General features: G+C 32.3%; 1 protein-coding gene across 2 annotated transcripts in view; it reads left to right on the top strand.

Annotated features, from left to right (window-relative positions):
• Pkn2 (protein kinase N2) overlaps positions 1 to 19,852 on the top strand; it is a 119,822-nt gene that overhangs the window by 65,218 nt on the left and 34,752 nt on the right. Inside the window, exons 4-8 of one of the 2 annotated variants that reach the window (XM_076863612.1) lie at positions 6,534 to 6,651; positions 7,892 to 8,037; positions 8,130 to 8,343; positions 16,408 to 16,551; positions 17,572 to 17,681. In XM_076863612.1, the coding sequence (XP_076719727.1) occupies positions 6,534 to 6,651; positions 7,892 to 8,037; positions 8,130 to 8,343; positions 16,408 to 16,551; positions 17,572 to 17,681 (732 nt within the window). Of the gene's footprint in view, positions 1 to 6,533; positions 6,652 to 7,891; positions 8,038 to 8,129; positions 8,344 to 16,407; positions 16,594 to 17,571; positions 17,682 to 19,852 lie in introns of both variants that reach the window. The other variant, XM_076863611.1, reaches the window with a different exon arrangement.

The following is a 19,852-nucleotide window of genomic DNA, read 5'->3' as shown; positions in this document are numbered from 1 at the left end:
TGAAAATTATATACAATGCCTTATTTCAAAAGAATTTTTATTGTTTTTAGAGAAGTGTATATTTATTTGATATTATTTTGATACTTGATCGCTAATGTTGAAAATTTATTATTGGTTGATAAAGTTGTTATTTTCTGTACTGTTGTTTTTAATATTGACCTGAGTTTGGAGAATTTTTCATTTTTAGCAAGTGTTGTTTTGTTTCTGTTCAAAACTATGTTCCTGGAACTGTGAGTGTACCAAATGTTGCTAAGCATTTTAAAAGTAAATTAAGCAAGTTACTGTCCTCTATCTTTCTCTAGTAAGGTTTTTAAATTTTTATTGGTGGATTAGTTTAAGGGTTTTAAGAACCCTTTAAAGTTATGGGAAATATGAATGTATATGTTGATAATTGATGGACAAGGTTTTTTAAAATGGTCTCTAATCTCCACAAGATTAAGAACTGCTCCTCTAAATTGAGCAGGTATGGACATACTAAAAGAATTTCATAGAAAAGTTACAGTGACCGCAGGTCCAAAATATGAGCACTCTGTTAAAGCAAATACAGATTTTCCAATAGCATTTTATTGTTAATTAGGGAATTAATTTGAGAAGGACTCGAATGAAGGTTCAAAGCCTATTGGAAGCTTCTGTAGTCTCTGAGGTAGACCTAACAGTTTTTTTCTGTCTAACCTTATCTTTACTGTTTTCATTTCTCATCTTTAAACTTCTCAAAGGATCAAGTATATCTTTATGAAATTAGGAAAGATTTCAGTTTGAAATTATATGGACTGTTTATTCATTAGGGATTTAATTAACAGTTTAATAGTTATTATACTAGGTTCTGGGGTATAAATGTAATAAAGATGGTGCCTTGTACAAGTAGATAACCAAGCAATAATATCCTGCTTTTAGGAGACCACTGGCTTAGAAAAGAGATACTACATGTAAATAATTACAATATGTAATAATAGTTTGCTCAAGTTACTTTTGAAACACCCTGAGGAATCAGGATCACTTAACTACCAGAAAAATCATTTAAGTCTTAGCACAAGATTCAAAAGTTGATTTGGCATTTGAGAAGAAATTACTCTTTAGGGATGATATGCCCAATATGTATAGGGTAAGAAATTATGGAATACAATGGATTCTTCTAGGAAATGGAAGCCATTTGATATAGGTATAATACAAGTTCTTAGCATGTTTTTTACCTAGCGTATCTAGTAATAGAATATACTTTTAATATTAGTAGTTGTCAACTCCATGACCCACTTTGCTTGGGAAAAGTACTCTAGTTGATTCCAACAGAACTGTTTCTCACTTCCCCACTTTAATGATTGAGACAAAGTATGAGATGTAACATAACTGAAAGACAAACCAGATTGTTATAATACCTTGTATAAAATTAATTCGTTGGAATTGCATCTTATACATGGAGCTGCTAAAAACTTTTAACAGGGAAAATACACTATCAGATTTAAAGTTTAGAAATTTCACATCCATCCTCCTCAGATTTGAAGAATTAAACAGAGAAGGGTAAATCTATAGGCAGCAAGTTAAAGTAGGCTTATAGTAGTCTGGGTTAAAGAGCTTTATTTTTCCTAAACAGCAGTGAAAACAAAGGAGACAAAGTCAAGCTATTCGTATCTGGATACGAGGTGAAAGGCACAGTCAAAGATGATTCTTAGATTATTATGTGCACAGAGTGGATGATGGTGTTCTTCACAATGACAGCAAATTCACAGAGTTGGGTGGTAAATTTAGGGACAAGGATGATCAAATTCAGATTGGCGATAAAGTTTTCTTCAGAACTTCTATTATTGAATTCTATAGGATTAAATTATCACCCCTGTACATGTTATAGCCGGAATTGTCCTTTTAAAATTTAAGTAGGACATTTTTACCTTCCTATTCAAAACCTCCCGTGGCTTTTTATCATTGTCAGAACAAACCTAAAGTCTTTACTCTAACTGTAATCACAGGTGATTTATTTCTGGCTATGTTTCTCATCTTCTAAAAACATTTTTCACTCTCATTATGCTGTAGTTATACTGGCTTTTTTGTATCTTTTGAACATAGCAAGCACACTCTGAACATCAGGGCCTTTGAATTGCTGTGTTGTTCTCATTATTTCTTACCCTGTTTTGTAGCTTTCTCTCCCTGCATTAAAGCCTCTACTCAGGTGCTGCAACATCTGCAAGCTCTTCACTACAATCCTAATTAAAATAGAACCCTGTCTCCTTATCTCCTTTCAGTTTTACCACTTTCTGAAATTACGGTTTACATGATCACTTTCTTTATCATATTTTAAACATTAGAATGTAAATTTCTTGTTATCCAGCTTGGTATAATCACTCTGTCTCCAGTGCTTAGAACAATACCTGGCACATTGAGATATTTTACCAAAATACTCAATAAGTACTTGTTAAGTTGATGGATTCTGCTATAGTATGCATTCATTACTTCTTACTTCCGTTGGCCTAATATTTATAAACTATTCTTTTTTTTAATCTTTACATACTATAATTACTTTCATTTAACCCCTTATGATTAAGGTATTTCTATTATTAGTACAGAGATATGATGAAGGGCCACTGATTTTCCCTTACCCCTTAGAAATAAAGAGTCATATATCTTGGCATTTTGTCATTGGGTAGTTGTGCCACTAAGCAACACCATTGATTTTATGAAGGCGGCTGGTATCTCTGAGGGTTCAATAAGGCATACTGAAAAGATATCTGCTATTCATATGTTCGGATAAAAAAACAAACTCCTTATTAAAATGTGTGCTGTGCTTCTTTCCAGCATTTTGTAACTTCTCATAAGCCTTCTCATACTTTTTCCTTATTTGGATATACTGACTATCCATCTCTATCTACCCTAACCATCAAGCTTCCAGTCTTTTTAAGTTTTATTAAGATCCAATTAATATACAAAAATTTGGAAATATGTATAAACTCTTGAGACCATCACCATAATTAATATGCTTCCATATTTTCCCCTGTATTCTTTTGTGGATGTTTTGTTGTTGTTGTTGTTTCTCTTTTTTGGTCTTGGATGGAAGTTTTGTATTTGGGGGTTTTTTTTGTTTGATTTTGTGTTAAGACTACTTGACATGAGAAGTCCTCCAGTCTTCACATATTTGAAGTTAACTTGATGTTAACAATCTAGAAAAACTTTCTAAATTCTATCTGCAAAAAATGATCCCACCTTTCTTTGACATTTTCTTTGTCTACTTTTAACTTTCTGATACATGTAATTATTATATCTCCTTAATTAAACTATGTGCTTTATAAAGAAACATTCTGACTATTCTTCATATTTTCACTGGTCTGACAACATTTAGCATATGGAAAGTAAGCAATAAATATATTATAGAAAAAATAAAACAATAGTTGGTTTATTTATTTGAAAGTTTTATGTGTGTGAGATGTAGTTTGTTATCCAACTGTGACTTTAGAACAAAATTTAATATCCCATGGTGACTTGCAAAGTAGCAGGGTTTTTTAATATAAAATAATGTATAACTTGAAAACATTACAGAATTTATAATAACTTTTATTTATAGTTATAAAATATTATCCATTCCAAATATAATCACCAGACATTGTAGAGTGCTAATAATTAAGTTATTTAAACTAGTTTATTAAATTGAACCATTTTAGTTCAAAATCAGTCAAATGTTGACATTTTCATGTGATTCAACATAATAAATAAAAATTTTCCCAAAGTCTTCATCAACATAAAAGTCAATTATTCTCGTACATTTGGGCCCACCTTCTTTTGCCTTCTACAAATTAGGTGCTAAATTAAGAAAACCCATTTGATTCCTGAGAGCATAACTTATAGTGAAAATTCATTAAATGCTAGAAAGCATAAAATTGATATGTAGTAACTGTACATTGCCTGATTTGGGGGAGCCACTCTGAATGACCCTAGCCTTCCAGTCCTGAAGCAACAGGCTCTGACCAGTCACTACATTTGTGGTAACTTGGGCGTTGTCCCAGCTCAGATAGCAAAGGTGTAGGTGTTACCTTCGAGGGTTGAGCTACATTCAGGTGTCCTTTGTAACCCTGCCCCTTCTGGCCTTTTTTGGATAGAACTTTCTAAGAACAAGAATTCCCCCAATAAAAGCTCACTTCCGAACGTGCTTGCTCTCTCTTGCCAGCCTCTCAGTGACTTTCCCTTGCTCTGCCTTTTGGGGAGCCTGAGGCTGAGAGCAGAGAAGCTGTCTGAAGCTTATTTAAAGGTAAAGTGTGCCTGCGTTTTATTTGGTGTCAAGCAAGCTATCTTAAGTTCAGCTGCCCATGCAGGTCAGGGGCGGCAGTAGATGATATCCAAAATCAGTTTTAAAAGCCTCCATTATACATTGACATCTGTGCATATCCCCTAGAAGTCTGGGTGGAGAAAATTTACTTTCTTATAGATTAATACAAGTGCTATTACTTGCATGTTGACTTGAAATAATTAAGAAAAATAGTATTTCTAAAGAAATAAATAACAATTGTCATTTCACAAAATGATAAAATAATAAAAAGAGCAGCATACTTGAAAAGCATGTTACTGTATAGTTTTCTTAGTATTTATACTTACTATTAAAACTTAATTGAGGGGCTGGAGATGTGGCTCAAGCGGTAGCACGCTCCCCTAGCTTGCGTGCAGCCTGGGTTCAATCCTCAGCACCACATACAAACAAAGATGTTGTGTCCACCGAAAACTGAAAAATAAATATTAAAAATAAATAAATAAATAAAACTTAATTGAAATAAGATACTTAACCATTCTTTTTATTGCTCTAAAAGAGAATGTTTTAATGCCAATTAAATACTTAGTAATATAATTTTACTATCATCTAATGCTTACAAAAGCTATGTTTTAGGGTAATGTCCCCTTTTATACAGTTTCTTCAAGAAGCCCAAGGCTTTCATAAGATGGCCAATTTTACATATTACAATTTGAGCTGATGTCTGTCTGATGGCAGAATATTAATTGTGAGTTTTGAGATACTAAGTTTTTCTCTTACTCTGGTCTGATCTCAAAGAGTTATTTTAAATCTTCCATTTGTCTGATATTCCTACTACTAGTAGGTAGAGAAACTACCATAGGAAAATGTACTTTCCTTTTAAATTTGGAAGGTGAATAGTTACATTCATGAAAGCATATATAATGTGACACAGACAAATGTCAAATTCAAGCTAGTATTCTTCTTAATAAACCACAATTATCAAATGTGTATGTGGTATTTTTGTGTATATGCCTACTTTATGGGCTAAACTGATATCTAAGGTAAGCTATTGGAGCTCAACTCCTCGGTGTGAAATCTAATACTTTATTAGAGAGTAAAATCTGGCTAGAAGCTCCTTAAACCAATGACTTGGGGAACAGGAAAGAAGTGGAAGAAAAATTTATAAATTGCTAATTGTTTTTTCCTCCATGATATATATTACTCTGTTTGATATTTGACAGAATATTTTTAGCTCACTTTTCTTCTCTTATATAAAAGCAAAAATCACTATCTTACCATTTGTATCTTCTTTCTCCCCTTTACACAGTGTCATAACAGTGTATGTATGTGTTTGGTTTATTGAAATAAAACTGCCCAGCTGATACTTATCTCTTTCTCTCCCTTAACTTTGATAGGTTCTGGTGTTAGGAGAAGTTGATTATTTGCTGTTTTATTTCCAAATTAATACGTATTTCCTAAGTAATAAAGGTAGAGATACTTAAATAATCTGTAAAGATCGCCTTACTTTGTGCATAAGTATTTCCTAACCTGATACTTGCTTTTACCTATTATTTATTTTTTTCTGTAGATACCCATATTGACAACTAATATAACTCTCCAAGCAAATGATATTAACTTATGATATTTTAAAGTTCCAAATTAGTTTTCTATGGTTGTTGTAATAAATTCTCACAAATTTAGTGGCCTAAAGCAACACATTTATTATGTTACAATTTGGTAATTATTCTGTTTTAAGTAGATATCACTGAGCTAAAATCAAGGCATTACTGGGTGCAGTGGTGCTGGCCCATAATCCCAGTGGCTCGGAGACTGAGGCATGAGGATTTGAGTTCAAAGCTAGCCTTGGCAACAGTGAGGCACTAACCAACTCAGTGAGATCCTGTGTCTAATTAAAATACGAAAAAGAGCTGGGGATGTAGCTCAGTGGTTAAGTGCCCCTGAGTTCAATCCCCAATACCAAAAAAATAAAATAAAATAAAGGTGTTAGCAAGGCTACATTCCCTCCTGAAGGATTCAGAAGAGAATCTGGTTACTTGCTTTTTCTAACTCCTGGAGACTGTCTGCTTTCTTTGGTCCATGTGTTTATAAAAAACAGAAGAGTAGCAAGTATTATTTACTTATTTTCTTTCAATTTTTTTTTTAATTATGGAATTGTTTTTCTGTTATATTTCTTAAGTTTGATGGCTTTTTTAAAAATTTTTTTGTAAGTGTATCTACAAGTACTGATATGAGTTGATCTATTTAAAAGATAGAAGAATGTTTCATTTGTCCCTTTATCTGCTTACCTTTTCAAACTTACTTTTAATAGGATCGGAAACTCCATGGTACAGCTCAGCAACTGCTCCAGGACAGCAAGACAAAAATAGAAGTCATACGAATGCAGATTCTTCAGGCAGTCCAGACCAATGAATTGGCTTTTGATAATGGTGATGGAATAGAGATATAATGTCATTATCCTTTTATGGGCCTAGAGTGCTAAGTAAATCTTATAGTGAAGAGAGAGAGTGGTTCAAAGTTAAGGGGGAGAGAGCATTGTAGGGTTTTTTTGTTTTGGTTTGGTTTTTGTTTTGTGTCATTTCTTATAGATTTTACTCTCTTCACATGGGACAGATGATTTCAGATACTTGAACCTCAAATTTCATGAATATATTGACCTAGAAGGTATTTTTTCATTTTAATAAAGTATCAGCACTTTATATTTTTTAAATTTGTTTCTGCCTATGTAAGAGTATGGCTTTGTTTTGTTCTTTTTGTTATGTATAGTTTTTGTTTTTGTTTTTTATTCCAGAGGGAAACTTTATGGTTAGTTGCTACAAGTAGGACTAGAAACTGTAATTTTCCCTTGGTACCTTTGGGGAATTGAGGCCAGGATCTCTGATGGATACCAAAACCTACTGATGTTCTGGTACTTTATATAAAATTACATAGTATTTGCATAAAATGAATGCATATCCTACAGGCTTTAAATTATCTCTAAATTACTTATAGTATCTAATACAATGTAGATGCTATATTAATAACTTTTACAGTGTAACAGCTGGATATTGATTATACATACACACACATGTTTTTTTTTTAACTTATTCAACACATGAGCACTTTTTTAAAAAATCATTTTTGAAACTGGGATGATTTGAATCTCTTGATGTAGAGCCTATAAGTATGAAGTAAAAACTGTGTTTTGGTCTCATGATGTTATCATAATATAATAAATTCAATTCTAAAATCTTTTTTTTCTGTCAAATTTGTGATTTAGATTCATAATGACTAAATGGAAGGCTCTGAATTTAAACCTTGAGTTTATTATTACTTCAGTGTTTTGTTTTTTGATAGTAGGGATTGAACCTAGGGGCATTTAATCATAGAGCTGCATTCCTAGCACTTTTTATTTTTTATTTTGAGACAGGGTCTCACTAAGTTACTTAGGGCCTCTCTAAGTTGCTGAGGCTGGCCTCAAACTTGTAATCCTCCTGCCTCAGCCTCCCAAGTTGCTGGGATTACAAGCATGTGCCACCATGCCTGGCATTGTTTCAGTGTTTATTGATTTAAGGACTAACTTTTTCTAATGTTTGAGGAATTTGTTTCTTTTTCATGTTTTTTAATCACACAAGTTAGAAAGTCAAATAAATGTTCAATTAATGAAACTTTGTGTTTTCCCCCCTCTAGCAAAACCAGTGATAAGTCCTCTTGAACTTCGGATGGAAGAATTAAGGCATCATTTTAGGATAGAGTTTGCAGTAGCAGAAGGTGCAAAGAATGTAATGAAATTACTCGGCTCAGGAAAAGTAACAGACAGAAAAGCACTTTCAGAAGTAATTTTAAATAAATATTTTAGTATATTTTAGTATATTATTCAAAGAATGTGATTATTTAAGCAACAATAATTGTCTTTTTCACTTGCAAGGCTCAAGCAAGATTTAATGAATCAAGTCAGAAGTTGGATCTTTTAAAGTATTCATTAGAGCAAAGATTAAATGAACTTCCTAAGAATCATCCCAAAAGCAGTATTATTATTGAGGAGCTTTCACTTGTTGCATCACCAACACTAAGTCCACGACAAAGCATGATATCTACACAAAACCAATATAGTACATTATCTAAACCAGCAGCATTAACAGGTATGTAGCACACATCTCTCCTGTTTTTTAAGTTGTTTTGTGTGTATATGTGTGTGGCCCTGGGGAAATCGTTGTGTGCAGATTTTTTTAAAATTATGGGAAGATTTGCATAACATAAAATTTATTTGTTTTAATCATCTTACATTATACAATTCAAAGGGAGTTAATATGTTCTTAATGTTGTGCAACTATCACCACTATATAGTTCTAGAACATTTTTATCATTTTGTAAGGAAACCTATACCCATTAAGCAGGCACTCCCTTTTCCCTTTCTTCCTATCCCTCTGGCAAACACTTATTGGCTTTTTGTCTCTATGTATTTATTTGTTCTAGATACTTCATATAAGCAGAATCATATAATTTGTAGCCTTTGCATCTGTCGTATTTCATTTAGCATATACTCCTTTCAAAGTTTGCTTAGTACTTTATTCCCTTTATGGCTGAATAATATTCAACTTCATGGGTATATATCACATTTGCTTAACCACTTGTCAGGACATTTGAGTTCTTTCTACTTTGACTCTTGTAAATAATGCCACTATAAAAATTTGTGTGCAGGTTTTGGTTTAAGCATTTGTTTTCAATTTTTATTTTGGCAGGGGTGGTATGTATATACTTAGGAATGTAATTACTAGGTCACATAGTAACTCTATTTCTAAGAGGTAGTTGTTTGTTTGTTTGTTTGTTTTTTCCTGTGATACAGGTGATTGAACCACTGAGCTTCAGTCCCAAACCATTTTTATTTTTGAAACAGGGTCTTGCTATGTTGCCAAGGCTGGGCTCAAGCTTGCAGTCCTCCTACTTCAACCTCCCAAGTATCTGAGGTTATAATCATGCACCACCTTGATTAACATATATAAAAGTAGTGTATGGAGTGTTCCTGTTTCTGTCCATTCTCCCAATACTTTTCTTTTACTTCTTTTTGATCATAGCTATAATATTATGTCCTACATTGTTGAAAGTAAAGTTGTGGTCTCCACCTGTTTTTGTGGAACTGTCTATATTTCTTCCTTCAATTATACAGATTTTTGTTTTATATATTTTGGGGCTCCGTTAAGTGCATTATATGTTTCTAATTATTTTTTGATGGATAACTCTTATCAACACATAATATCCTTTGTCTCCTTTAACAATTTTTACTTAGTCTATTTTGTCTGATTTTAGAAGAGCTATATCTGCTGACTTTGGTTTCTGTTTGCACTGAATATCTCTTTCTGTCCTTACATTTTCAATCTATATGTGTATTTGCATCAAATTATGAGTTTCTTTTTAGATAACATATAATTGGATAATTTTTAAAATCTATTCTTCAAGTCTCAGTGGAACAGTTTTATCATTTACATTTAAGGTAATTACTAATAAAATGCCATAAATTCTGATGCCAACTAGTAAGAGTTAGGTAAAATTTTATTGGTTTTTGGCATATTCCCCACAACATTGCTTTCATTTAACATGCAAGCTTAGAGTTCCCAAGTAACTTGCACTTCTAACCAATTGATTACCAATTCTGGGATAATTCACCAAAACAACCTACAGAACTGTGGAAAACATTATTATAAAGTTTTATTATAAAGGATACGGATTAAATCAGTCAAAGGACAAGACTCATAGGGCAAGATCTAGAAAGGTCTTAAATATGAAGTTTTTGTATTCTTAGGATACGTAACCTTCCCAACACATTGGTGTCTGTCACCAATGAGGAAATTCACTTGAGTTTGGATATCCTGAGTTATTGGGACTTTGTTATTCTGTAGGTGTGACAGAGTAAATCATTGCCATGTAATTGAATTCAATCTCTAACTTCTTGCCCTGCCCTGGAGGTCAGGCTGATACATAGCTCAAAGTTTCAATCCCTTAGTAATATTATTAGTGTTTTCTAGCATAGTTGTCCCCCATCCTGAAACTGTCTAGGGGCCTACCTTGAGTTAACCTTTGAGCATAAAGTCATGTGTGATACAAGGGTTCCACCATGAAGAGCACATACATTCCTATTTCTAAGGTCATTCCATGATTTAGAGGCTTCTTCCCACAAACAAGGGACAAAACTCAGCCAAATTGATTTTTATACAACAAAAAAGCTTGCTTCTGACAGTTTGGTATTTGTTTCCTGAATTCTTATGTTACTGCCTTCTTTTGTGTTGGATTGAATTTTTTATTCTATTTTTTTGTTGTTTCCTTTTATATTTAATGAACTTGGTTTCATAGGGTAGTTTTAGATTCACAGAAAAATTGAACAGAAAATATAGACATTCTTTATAAATCCCATTTGTATATATGCATAGCCTCCCTCACATCATCATCTTATACCAGATTGACAGTTTTTTTATAATTAGTGAACCTATATTGACACATCATTATCATCCAAAGGCCACTGCTTCCATTAGTATTCACTCTTGGTGTTCTACATTCTATGGATTATGACAAATATATAATATCATGTAACTACCCCTTATAGTGTCACACAGAATAGTTTCACTGCTCTAAAAATTCTGTGTCTGCCTGTTTATACTTCCCTTCCCCCAACTTCCAGCCCTGGCAACCACTAATCTTTTTACTATTTAGGCTTTTTTTCCTGAATGTCACATAGTCCGACTCATACAATATGTAGTCTTTTTAAGTTTCCTTTCATGACTTGACAGCTCATTTCTTTTTTAGCACTGAATCATATTTCATCAACTGGGTGTACAAGTTTATCCATTCTCTTACTGAAGGACATCTTAGTAGCTTCCAAGTTTTGGCAATTATGAGTAAAGCTACTAAAAATATCTATGTGTGGGTTTGTTTTTTTTCTTAGTAGTTACCCTGGTAACTCGGTAGCCTACAGAAACTCTGTTCTTTTATAGGTGCACCTTCTTTGCATTGCTGTTGTCTCAAATTATGTCTGTACCTATATGTTCATTTACATAGGTTATAATTTTTTGCTTTGTCATTTAAATCATAAGAGTTACAAACCAACATAGTAGTACTTGATTTTATATTTTCCTATGTAGTTAATTTATCTGTGTTCTTTATTTTTTCTTTAGTTTCAAGCTACTGTCTAATGTTTTTTTCATTTCAATCTGAATAATTTCACTTACATTTTTTCTGAGCAATACTCTTATTGATGAGCTACTTTAGTTTTTGTTTTATCTGGGAATCTTTAATTTTTTTCTTTATTTTTGAGTGATGGATTTGCTACAAATAGGATTCCTGGTTGACAGTTTAACTTTTTTCCATTCACCATTTTAAAAGTGTCATCCTACTCCCTTCTGATGGTTATGGTTTCTAATTAGAAATTTGTTATTAGTCTTATTGAAAATTCCTTGTGGGTGATGAATTACTTTTTATAAAATTATCTCCTTTGATTTTTTTTTTTTTTTTACCATTTGATTTAATGTGTCTTAAGGTGAATCTTTTAGTGTAACCTATTTAGAGTCTTTGAGTTTCTTGATGTACAGGTTCATATCTTTCATCAAATTTGGGGAGTTTTCAGCCATTATTTCTTCAAATGTTATTCTTTTCACTTTCTTTTCCTTTGGAACTCCATTATTTATGTATTTGTGTGCTATCTGGCATCTCACATTTCATTTAGGCTCTGTATTTTTTCTTTATTCTTTTTTCTTTCTGCTTCTAAGACTTGATGATTTCAGCTGAACTATCACCAAATATACTATATTTTCTTCTGCTTGCTCAAATCTGCTGTTGAATAACTCTAGTAACTTTTTTCATTTTATCATATTTTTTCAGTTCCAGAATTTCTCTTTGGCTGTGTGTGTGCTTGTGAATGTGTGTATGTGTGTATGTACACACAGTAACATGTGGAAACTGCAAAGCCTTATTCCCCAAAGCATTTCACTTCACTTCCTTGGCTTTTTGGCTTATATATTGTTTGCCCCAACTGAGAGCCTGTGCCCTGATTATTTACTTTTAAATGTTTTTGACATATGCCCTCCAATTAGCTGATTCTCTGCCCTTAGAGATTTGGAGTACAATAAAGATAAGCCCTTGGTGTTAGTCCTTTAGGGATCCCACAGACATGTCAAAGCAGGCAACTACAGTTTGAGAATGAGAGTTCTCTATTTGCTCTGGCACCAAGACCCTATACCAGGAACCGGAGGCTGCCATCATCAAGCTTTAAGTTGTGTGTATTATTTTTCAAATTGTTAAAATGTCAGTGGTATCTTAAGTCAGACAGAACTGTTATTTAATACATAGCTCTTAGATATAATGTATATCCATGGGGCAGTGAAAAATAAATGATTGGAAATATTACAGCACTGTTCCTGAAAATGTTTGGGAATCTTTAGTTTAACCTTACATATTATAGTACCTGTTTATCTTTCTAACTGTTTTGTATCTTATACAACTCCTACCATTATTTAAATTAGTTTATGAACCGTCGTCTGTCACAATTAGTTAATGCACAGTCTTTCTCTGTTTAAATGTCTTTGCCTTATTCATCTTCTTACTGTACATATTTTTTTAATCAAAACTGCAATATAGACCTATAAAAACAAAGACCTTATCATCTGCTTACATATAATCGTAGCCACTAACACAGAGCGTTTAATACATGCAAAGAGTATTTGTTAAATAATATTCGATAATTAGGTAGGAACTATACTTCTTATCTTACTTTCATCAGCTTTTAGCTTAGTGCTGAACACATTATTGATACTCAAGAACTTTTGAATGATTCATTGATTAAAATATGATTTCAAATATTTGGGGCTGGGGATGTGGCTCAAGCGGTAGCACGCTCGTGTGGCATGCGTGCAGCGCGGATTCGATCCTCAGCACCACATATAAACAAAGAGGTTGTGTCTGCCGAAAACTGAAAAATAAATATTAAAATTCTTTCTCTGTTCTCTCTCTCTCTCTCTCTCTCAAAAATTAAAAAAAAAATCAAATATTTGAAAATCAATGGTATTTCTAGAAAAGTAATAGAACCACTTTTAAAGTCTTGGCTGGTATGACTGGAAAAAATTTCCCTTTTTATTGTAGTCTGTTCTTCAGTTATATAACTTCTTTTCAGTTTGTTTTTCTATCATTTATTTCCTTACTAAACTCTATTTAAAAATCATATAAATCACCATTCTAAAAAATATCTTCCAATTTTTAAGGCAGTTTGATTTTAAAAATGTCTAATTTCCTTAAGCATCTCCTGGATCATTAACTGAGTGTGGAATAACCAAGAAGAGAAATGGTACTTATGAAGGATTAGAAATGATGAAAGATAAACATGGATAAATACAGAGCATTTTCTAATCTGACTTTTTTTTACTGCTTTCTATTTGTGGTTTGTCTCATTTAACTCTAGTTTCTTTTAGTGGTTATATGATTATAACATTGAAATTCACAAATTTGTTGTTACTTTGATATAAGGTTATAAATAAGGTTTTTTGCTCTATATTGTGAGATTTTACTAGTTTTTAAAAGAGGAGATATCTTCAGAATCAAAAAGAATGTTAATTCAGTTGTACCAACATGTAATACTGAATCATGAATTAGTAAAATAGCTATTAGTTTTTCCAGTCAGTTGAAAGAAATAAGAATACATTTACTTATTCTATTATAATTCATAGCCTCTACTTAGGAATATAAGCATTTCTTGGATTTGCTTGTTTTAAAAATTTCACATTATAGGTTATGAAGGTAAAGAATGTAGTTTTAATCTATTTCTAATATGGTTATATGAAGTTGCAATTATGTCATCTCATAAAATAAAGAAACTTCTAGATGTTTAATAAAGATCTTAATGCCCTCCAGGTTTCTTTTGTTCTAAGTGAAAGCAGGTGGTGAGCATTGTCATGCCCTGATACATTGAAATTACTAAAATATTTAATAAGCTTCCAGGGTTTGAAGTAGTAGCCAGATGTTTTCAGTTTCCCCAGGATGGCTTTTACAGCTAAACATTTACTATGGAAATTAGCAAAGTTTGCCAGTTTACAAAAAGGCAAATAAAAAACAAATACAACAAGTTATTTTTTTGAACTAGAATAAAAATGATAACCACTTTACTTAATCTGTCTTATCACTTTATAGTAAAATAAGATTTCCACAGCACAACAACACATGAAAAAACTGAAATTCTACCTCTTTCCCCAACTTTTAATAGGTTTATTGAGGCATAATTTACATTCCATAGAATTTACCCATTTTTAAATGTACAATTTATGATTTTTTAATAAATTATGATTGTGCCACTGTCATCAATATCATTGTGAGAGCAATTTTATTAACTTTTAATTGACATATAATAAACTACACATATTTAAAGTACCTAGTCTTCCTTTCATTATTTCCAATAAGAAATTTGCTACCATCATTTTTATTATTATTTTTATTTCTCTGTGAAATATTTTTTTTCTTTTGCTACTTTTACTGTTTTCTATTTATCACTGCTTTTGAGAAATTAGCTTATGGTGTGGTTTACTTATTTCTTTGCTTTGGTATTCCTTGAACTTTTTGGGTTATAGTTTTCATCAAATTTGGAGAATTTTTACATATTCATTTTATATATACATACCTACATACATATACATATATGAATACATAGGTATAATATATATATATATATCTTTCCTCTTCCCCCTGCTGTTCATCAGGAACTTCAGTTACACATATGAGGCTACATGTTGTTAAATTCGTCATTAACATATGTTCTGTTCTTTTTTTTCCCCCTCTCAAGTCTTCTTTCTTCCATTTTTTTTTTCTGTGTCTTCAATTTCACTAATCTTTTAAATATTTAATCTATCACCTGTTCATTCAGTGTACTTTTAAAGACATCTCAGACATTGTCCGTGAAGTATCTCTAGAAATTTGGTTTGGGTCTGTTTTATTTCATTCATGTATCTGTTCAACTTCTGAACAGATGGAATATAGCTATAATAATTATTTTAATGTCCTTGTCTGCAAATTCTAACATTTATGGCAGGCTACTAACTTTGTGGTAATTGGAACACTGGGAAAAAACAAATACACCTGATAATCTTTGATTAGACGGAAAACATTTTGAATTTTTTCTTGTTGAGTGCTAGATACTTTTTAATTTCTGTAAATATTTTTAAGCTTTGTTCTAGGACAGAGTTACTTACTTTATCTTTTCAATATTGCTTTTTGACATTTGTTATGTATAACAAGAACACCATTTAGGGGTAATTGTTCTTTCTGCTGTGGAGCAAGACTCTCCAGTGTTCCAGGAATTAAGATTTTCAGTCCTAGTTGGTAAGAACAGCCTGTGTACACTGAGTATTGCTGTTTCTGATTTTTCAGATGGTTCCCTTGCCTTAAGCATTTTATTCATAAGCAGGTGCTGATTAGTACTTTGAATAAGGTATGAGAGAGACCTTGTGTGTCACTGAATTCTACCACTCTACCACTCTCCAAACCTTAAAGCAGCATTTTTAATTCTTATATAGTGTAGCCCAAATGATGACAAAGCTTCGTCTCCAGATGGCCTTTTGAACACTTTTAGTATTTATTTGCCTAAGAAAATAGCAATTATTTTATGCTTAATTACAACCTTTACTCATTTGACTAAATTCTCAGAATGGAAAGATAATATGGTAATTTTACATATCAAACAGAACAGTGGTTGTTTATGTAAAAAACCTGTGAAGTCCTTTTCTATGTTAGCTGAATACTAGTAACCATAACTATTATTCCCATCATCAGACTTATTTATAATTTCTGTATGCTATTTCAATAGATGTATTATTTAATTTCATGTTCCCCTTTCAAAGTTCTCTATCCACATAATTCAAGAATTTTTTTCATGTAATTAATAGAAATGAGTATTCAAATATAAGGTTCATGTAATTTATTTTATGCCCTACAGTCAGCTTTGGGGGGTATTGTTCTTTCCTTTAAAAGTTCTTACAGTTTTCTAAAAATTTTCAGTGGTTTCTCTGAGTAAAGCAGGAAAGTTGATAGTTAACCTTACAGGTCCTCTAGGAGAAGAGTTTTTGCTATTTTAGAAGATCCTTTTAATTTTATTTTTCTCTCTTTTTAAATATATAGCAGAAACATAGTTCTATATATTAAGAATTGATATTCTTATTTGTTTTTATTTATGCTACTAGGTACTTTGGAAGTTCGTCTTATGGGCTGCCAAGACATCCTAGAGAATGTCCCTGGACGATCAAAAGCAACATCTGTTGCTCTACCTGGTTGGAGTCCGAGTGAAACCAGATCATCTTTCATGAGCAGAACGAGTAAAAGTAAAAGTGGAAGTAGTCGAAATCTCCTAAAAACCGATGACTTGTCCAGTTCAGTAACCACACTTTTTTTAAAGAATATAACAAATGAAAGGGCCTAGACAAAGGAATTATCAATGGGGACAGAAAAGAATGGAAGGTGTCCAAGTGGGAAAAAAAACTTCAAAATTATAATTTGTGTAGTTAAATTTAAAATATTAAAACCTGTAATGATAGGAAACAAAAGGGCAGCAGAATTTATTTTACTGAAAATGTATGAATGAATGACAAACAATGGTAATTCTTTTGAAAAAATGAAATATTGAAAAATCACTCTTTATGCCCACCTGAAAAATATACAGAAACAGTGAGACTTGTTCTTCTTGTAGGATCATACCTTGATTCTTTTAATGGTTTGGTGATACTTCAAAACTAATATTGAAATTTGCATAACTAACTATTGGACCAAACCTATGTACTGGGATAGCAACCTGCAAGTCAACTTTAATAGGAATCAGAGGGTAAGGATTGAGGAGAATAAAATGAAAAAATATTTAGGAAGCACTTTGGAGACATTTTGAAGTATAGTTGTAAACTATACATAAATGTATATCTAGGATGAAAAAGCATATGACAGTTAAACCTAGTATAGAGTACAAAAGTGAACTTGTCTGTAGTTGATTGTGCTTAGAGAGAAGGTTTGTGAAAATAAAGAGTTGTTTGACGCTGCCAAACTCTAAATCTAAACAAGAGTAAACAAAGAAAAACTGGATTTTTGATCATCCATTGTGGCAAACGACGACTTCGAATCCTTTAATTCACATTCTTTTATGTACAAACTAGATAGCAGTTACCATTTGTGTTTTATCAAACACGGGATAATCTGGAAGGATCTAGTGGGAGTGTTTATATAGCAATTTAGGATTAAAAAACTAAAGAATTAAATATGAAAAAACATTTTCAAAGAATGTGAAGATTTTTCATTGCTGTAGTGATAGCATATTTTAAAGGTTTAAAGTCTTTAAACAAGCTTATAAATTTTAATTACAGATGATGTCTGTGCTGTTTTGAAGCTAGATAATACTGTGGTTGGTCAAACTAGCTGGAAACCCATTTCCAATCAGTCATGGGACCAGAAGTTTACACTGGAACTAGACAGGGTAAGATGAGGAAATTTTTACTTGAATTTTCATTATACTAAAAATTTTGTTTTGAATGTTTTAAATGTTTTATTATTTTGGAAGACTTTAACAGACTTTATTCTTCACAAGAATAAAAGAAAGATATATTTTTTTGACATTTCTCATGTAGTAAGTTACATAGAAGTCTACTTTTATGTACAGGTAAATATCAGATTCCTATTGTAGCTTTTATTTGTGCATTCTCTTGAAAAATGTGTGCTTTATATTAAACTAGAAAAATCAACAAACCAGTTAAATCTAATATTGTGTTTGTTGTTTTAATAACACACAGTCTAATCACTGAAGTGATTGTTCTGACCCATCATGTTCAGGGTATCTTATCAAAGCTGAGTTTGAAAGGAGCTCTTGGCGAACACTGTGGTGCACACCTGTAATCCCAGTGACTCAGGAGGCTGAGGCAGTAGGATTGCAAGTTCAAAGCCAGCCTCAGCAATTTAGCAAGGCCCTAAGTGAGACCCTGTCTCAAAAAATAAAAAAGGCTGAAGATGTGGCTCAGTGGTTAAGTACCCCTGGGTTCAGTCCCCCATATCAAAAAGAAAGAAAGAAAGGAGCTCTTACACTCAAGTTACACTCAAGTCTCTTCACTTTCCATGTATCTCAGTGTCTTTCATGAAGATATAAAATTAGCTAGAATCCATTCTGTGGCTGTAGAACCCAATTGAAATTAACTTGTCACAGTATATTCAATAGATATATAATCATGACTTGATCTTAGATTCAAATTCATTTTTTGAGTATGGGATGAAAATGTTAAAAATCAATCATAACTTTATCTGAAAATTAAAGAGTTTAAGCTTTTTGTTATATCATATTCAGAAAGCAGATTTATAAGGCTTAATGGTGATGTAATCTATGAAAATATTTTGGCTGTTATAGCTCCAGCTTTTATTAAGATATTTTTCCAATAAAGTCTTCAAAGCAAGCATACTAGCTCAGACCTTTATTATTGCTTTTTTGGTTCAAAATTATGTCAACCACTTAAATGTTACATGTACTTAACAAAATGCTTAGCCTGTTGTGTAGTCCAATTTTCGAATCTTTTATAATATCTATTTCAGTGAGATGTGTGAGGATCGAATCTATGTTAAAACTAGGCACTGTGATGCATCCCAGCAATTTGGGAGGCTGAGGCAGGAGGATTGCAAGCTTGAGGCCAGCTTCAGCAACTTAGCAAGATCCTAATCAATTTAATGAGACCCTGTCCTAAAATAAGAAGGGCAGGGGATGTAGCTCAGTGGTTAGTTTCATCCCTGGTACCAAAAGAAGAAAATGAAAATGACTAATTGGGAGATTTCACATGTAGTAAGGTTATTGAGAGAGCTGTATATTTAAAAAAGAGAACTTAAAATAAATTGGTCTTGCAGTCATTGAAGTAACTGAGAAACCAGCATAGTTACATATTAATAAATTTTAGAACTACTAGACTTTCAGTGTCCTGCTTCTAAAGGTATGTTCTTTTCCCTATGATAATTTGAATGAGATATAAAGATAGAGGTGGCACAGAGAGAAAAGTACAAAAAATGGTGAATGCCTGGAAAGAGAAAATAGTTTATAATTATCTAAACTATTAGTTTAGAACACTAGAAAGTCTGTGATAACTATTGGCTGTTCATAACTTGAGATCTACAACTAAAATATTTTTCTACTCTATGATATCAGACATTTTTTCCCACTTGGAGTTGTGCTCCCTTTGAAACTTTGAAGACATTGCATGGCTTAGTGAAGCCATATTCTCAAACCAGCTAGTCCTTCTTGCTCCCAGTATTCCTATTCCTTGCCCCTAATTTGATTATAAACCTCTTGGCAGAGACCACATTTCCTATTACAATAGTTCTTTATGTTTACATAGTACATTTTACATTTACATGTGCTTTTTACTCTTTTATTATTTCTTATGATAGAATATTTATTTATGGAAAATGCTTATAGAAATATAAGTCTTGGCTACTCCTGTTGTACTAGCTATAGCTATATAGGATGCTGCGGTTCTGGGAGGATCACTTACATCCAGGAGTATAAGACCAGCCTGGGCAATTTAATAGAGAGACCCTGTCGATAGATAGATAGAGGTTGTAGATGAAGTTTAAAGGTAAGTACACTTGCCTAGCATGCATGAGGCCCTGCGATCT

The sequence above is a fragment of the Callospermophilus lateralis genome, chromosome 7 (genome assembly GCF_048772815.1).
Source record: "Callospermophilus lateralis isolate mCalLat2 chromosome 7, mCalLat2.hap1, whole genome shotgun sequence".
NCBI classification, from domain to species: Eukaryota; Metazoa; Chordata; class Mammalia; order Rodentia; family Sciuridae; genus Callospermophilus; species Callospermophilus lateralis.
Note: the sequence above shows the minus strand (reverse complement) of the source record. Positions and strands in the feature narration are given on the sequence as shown.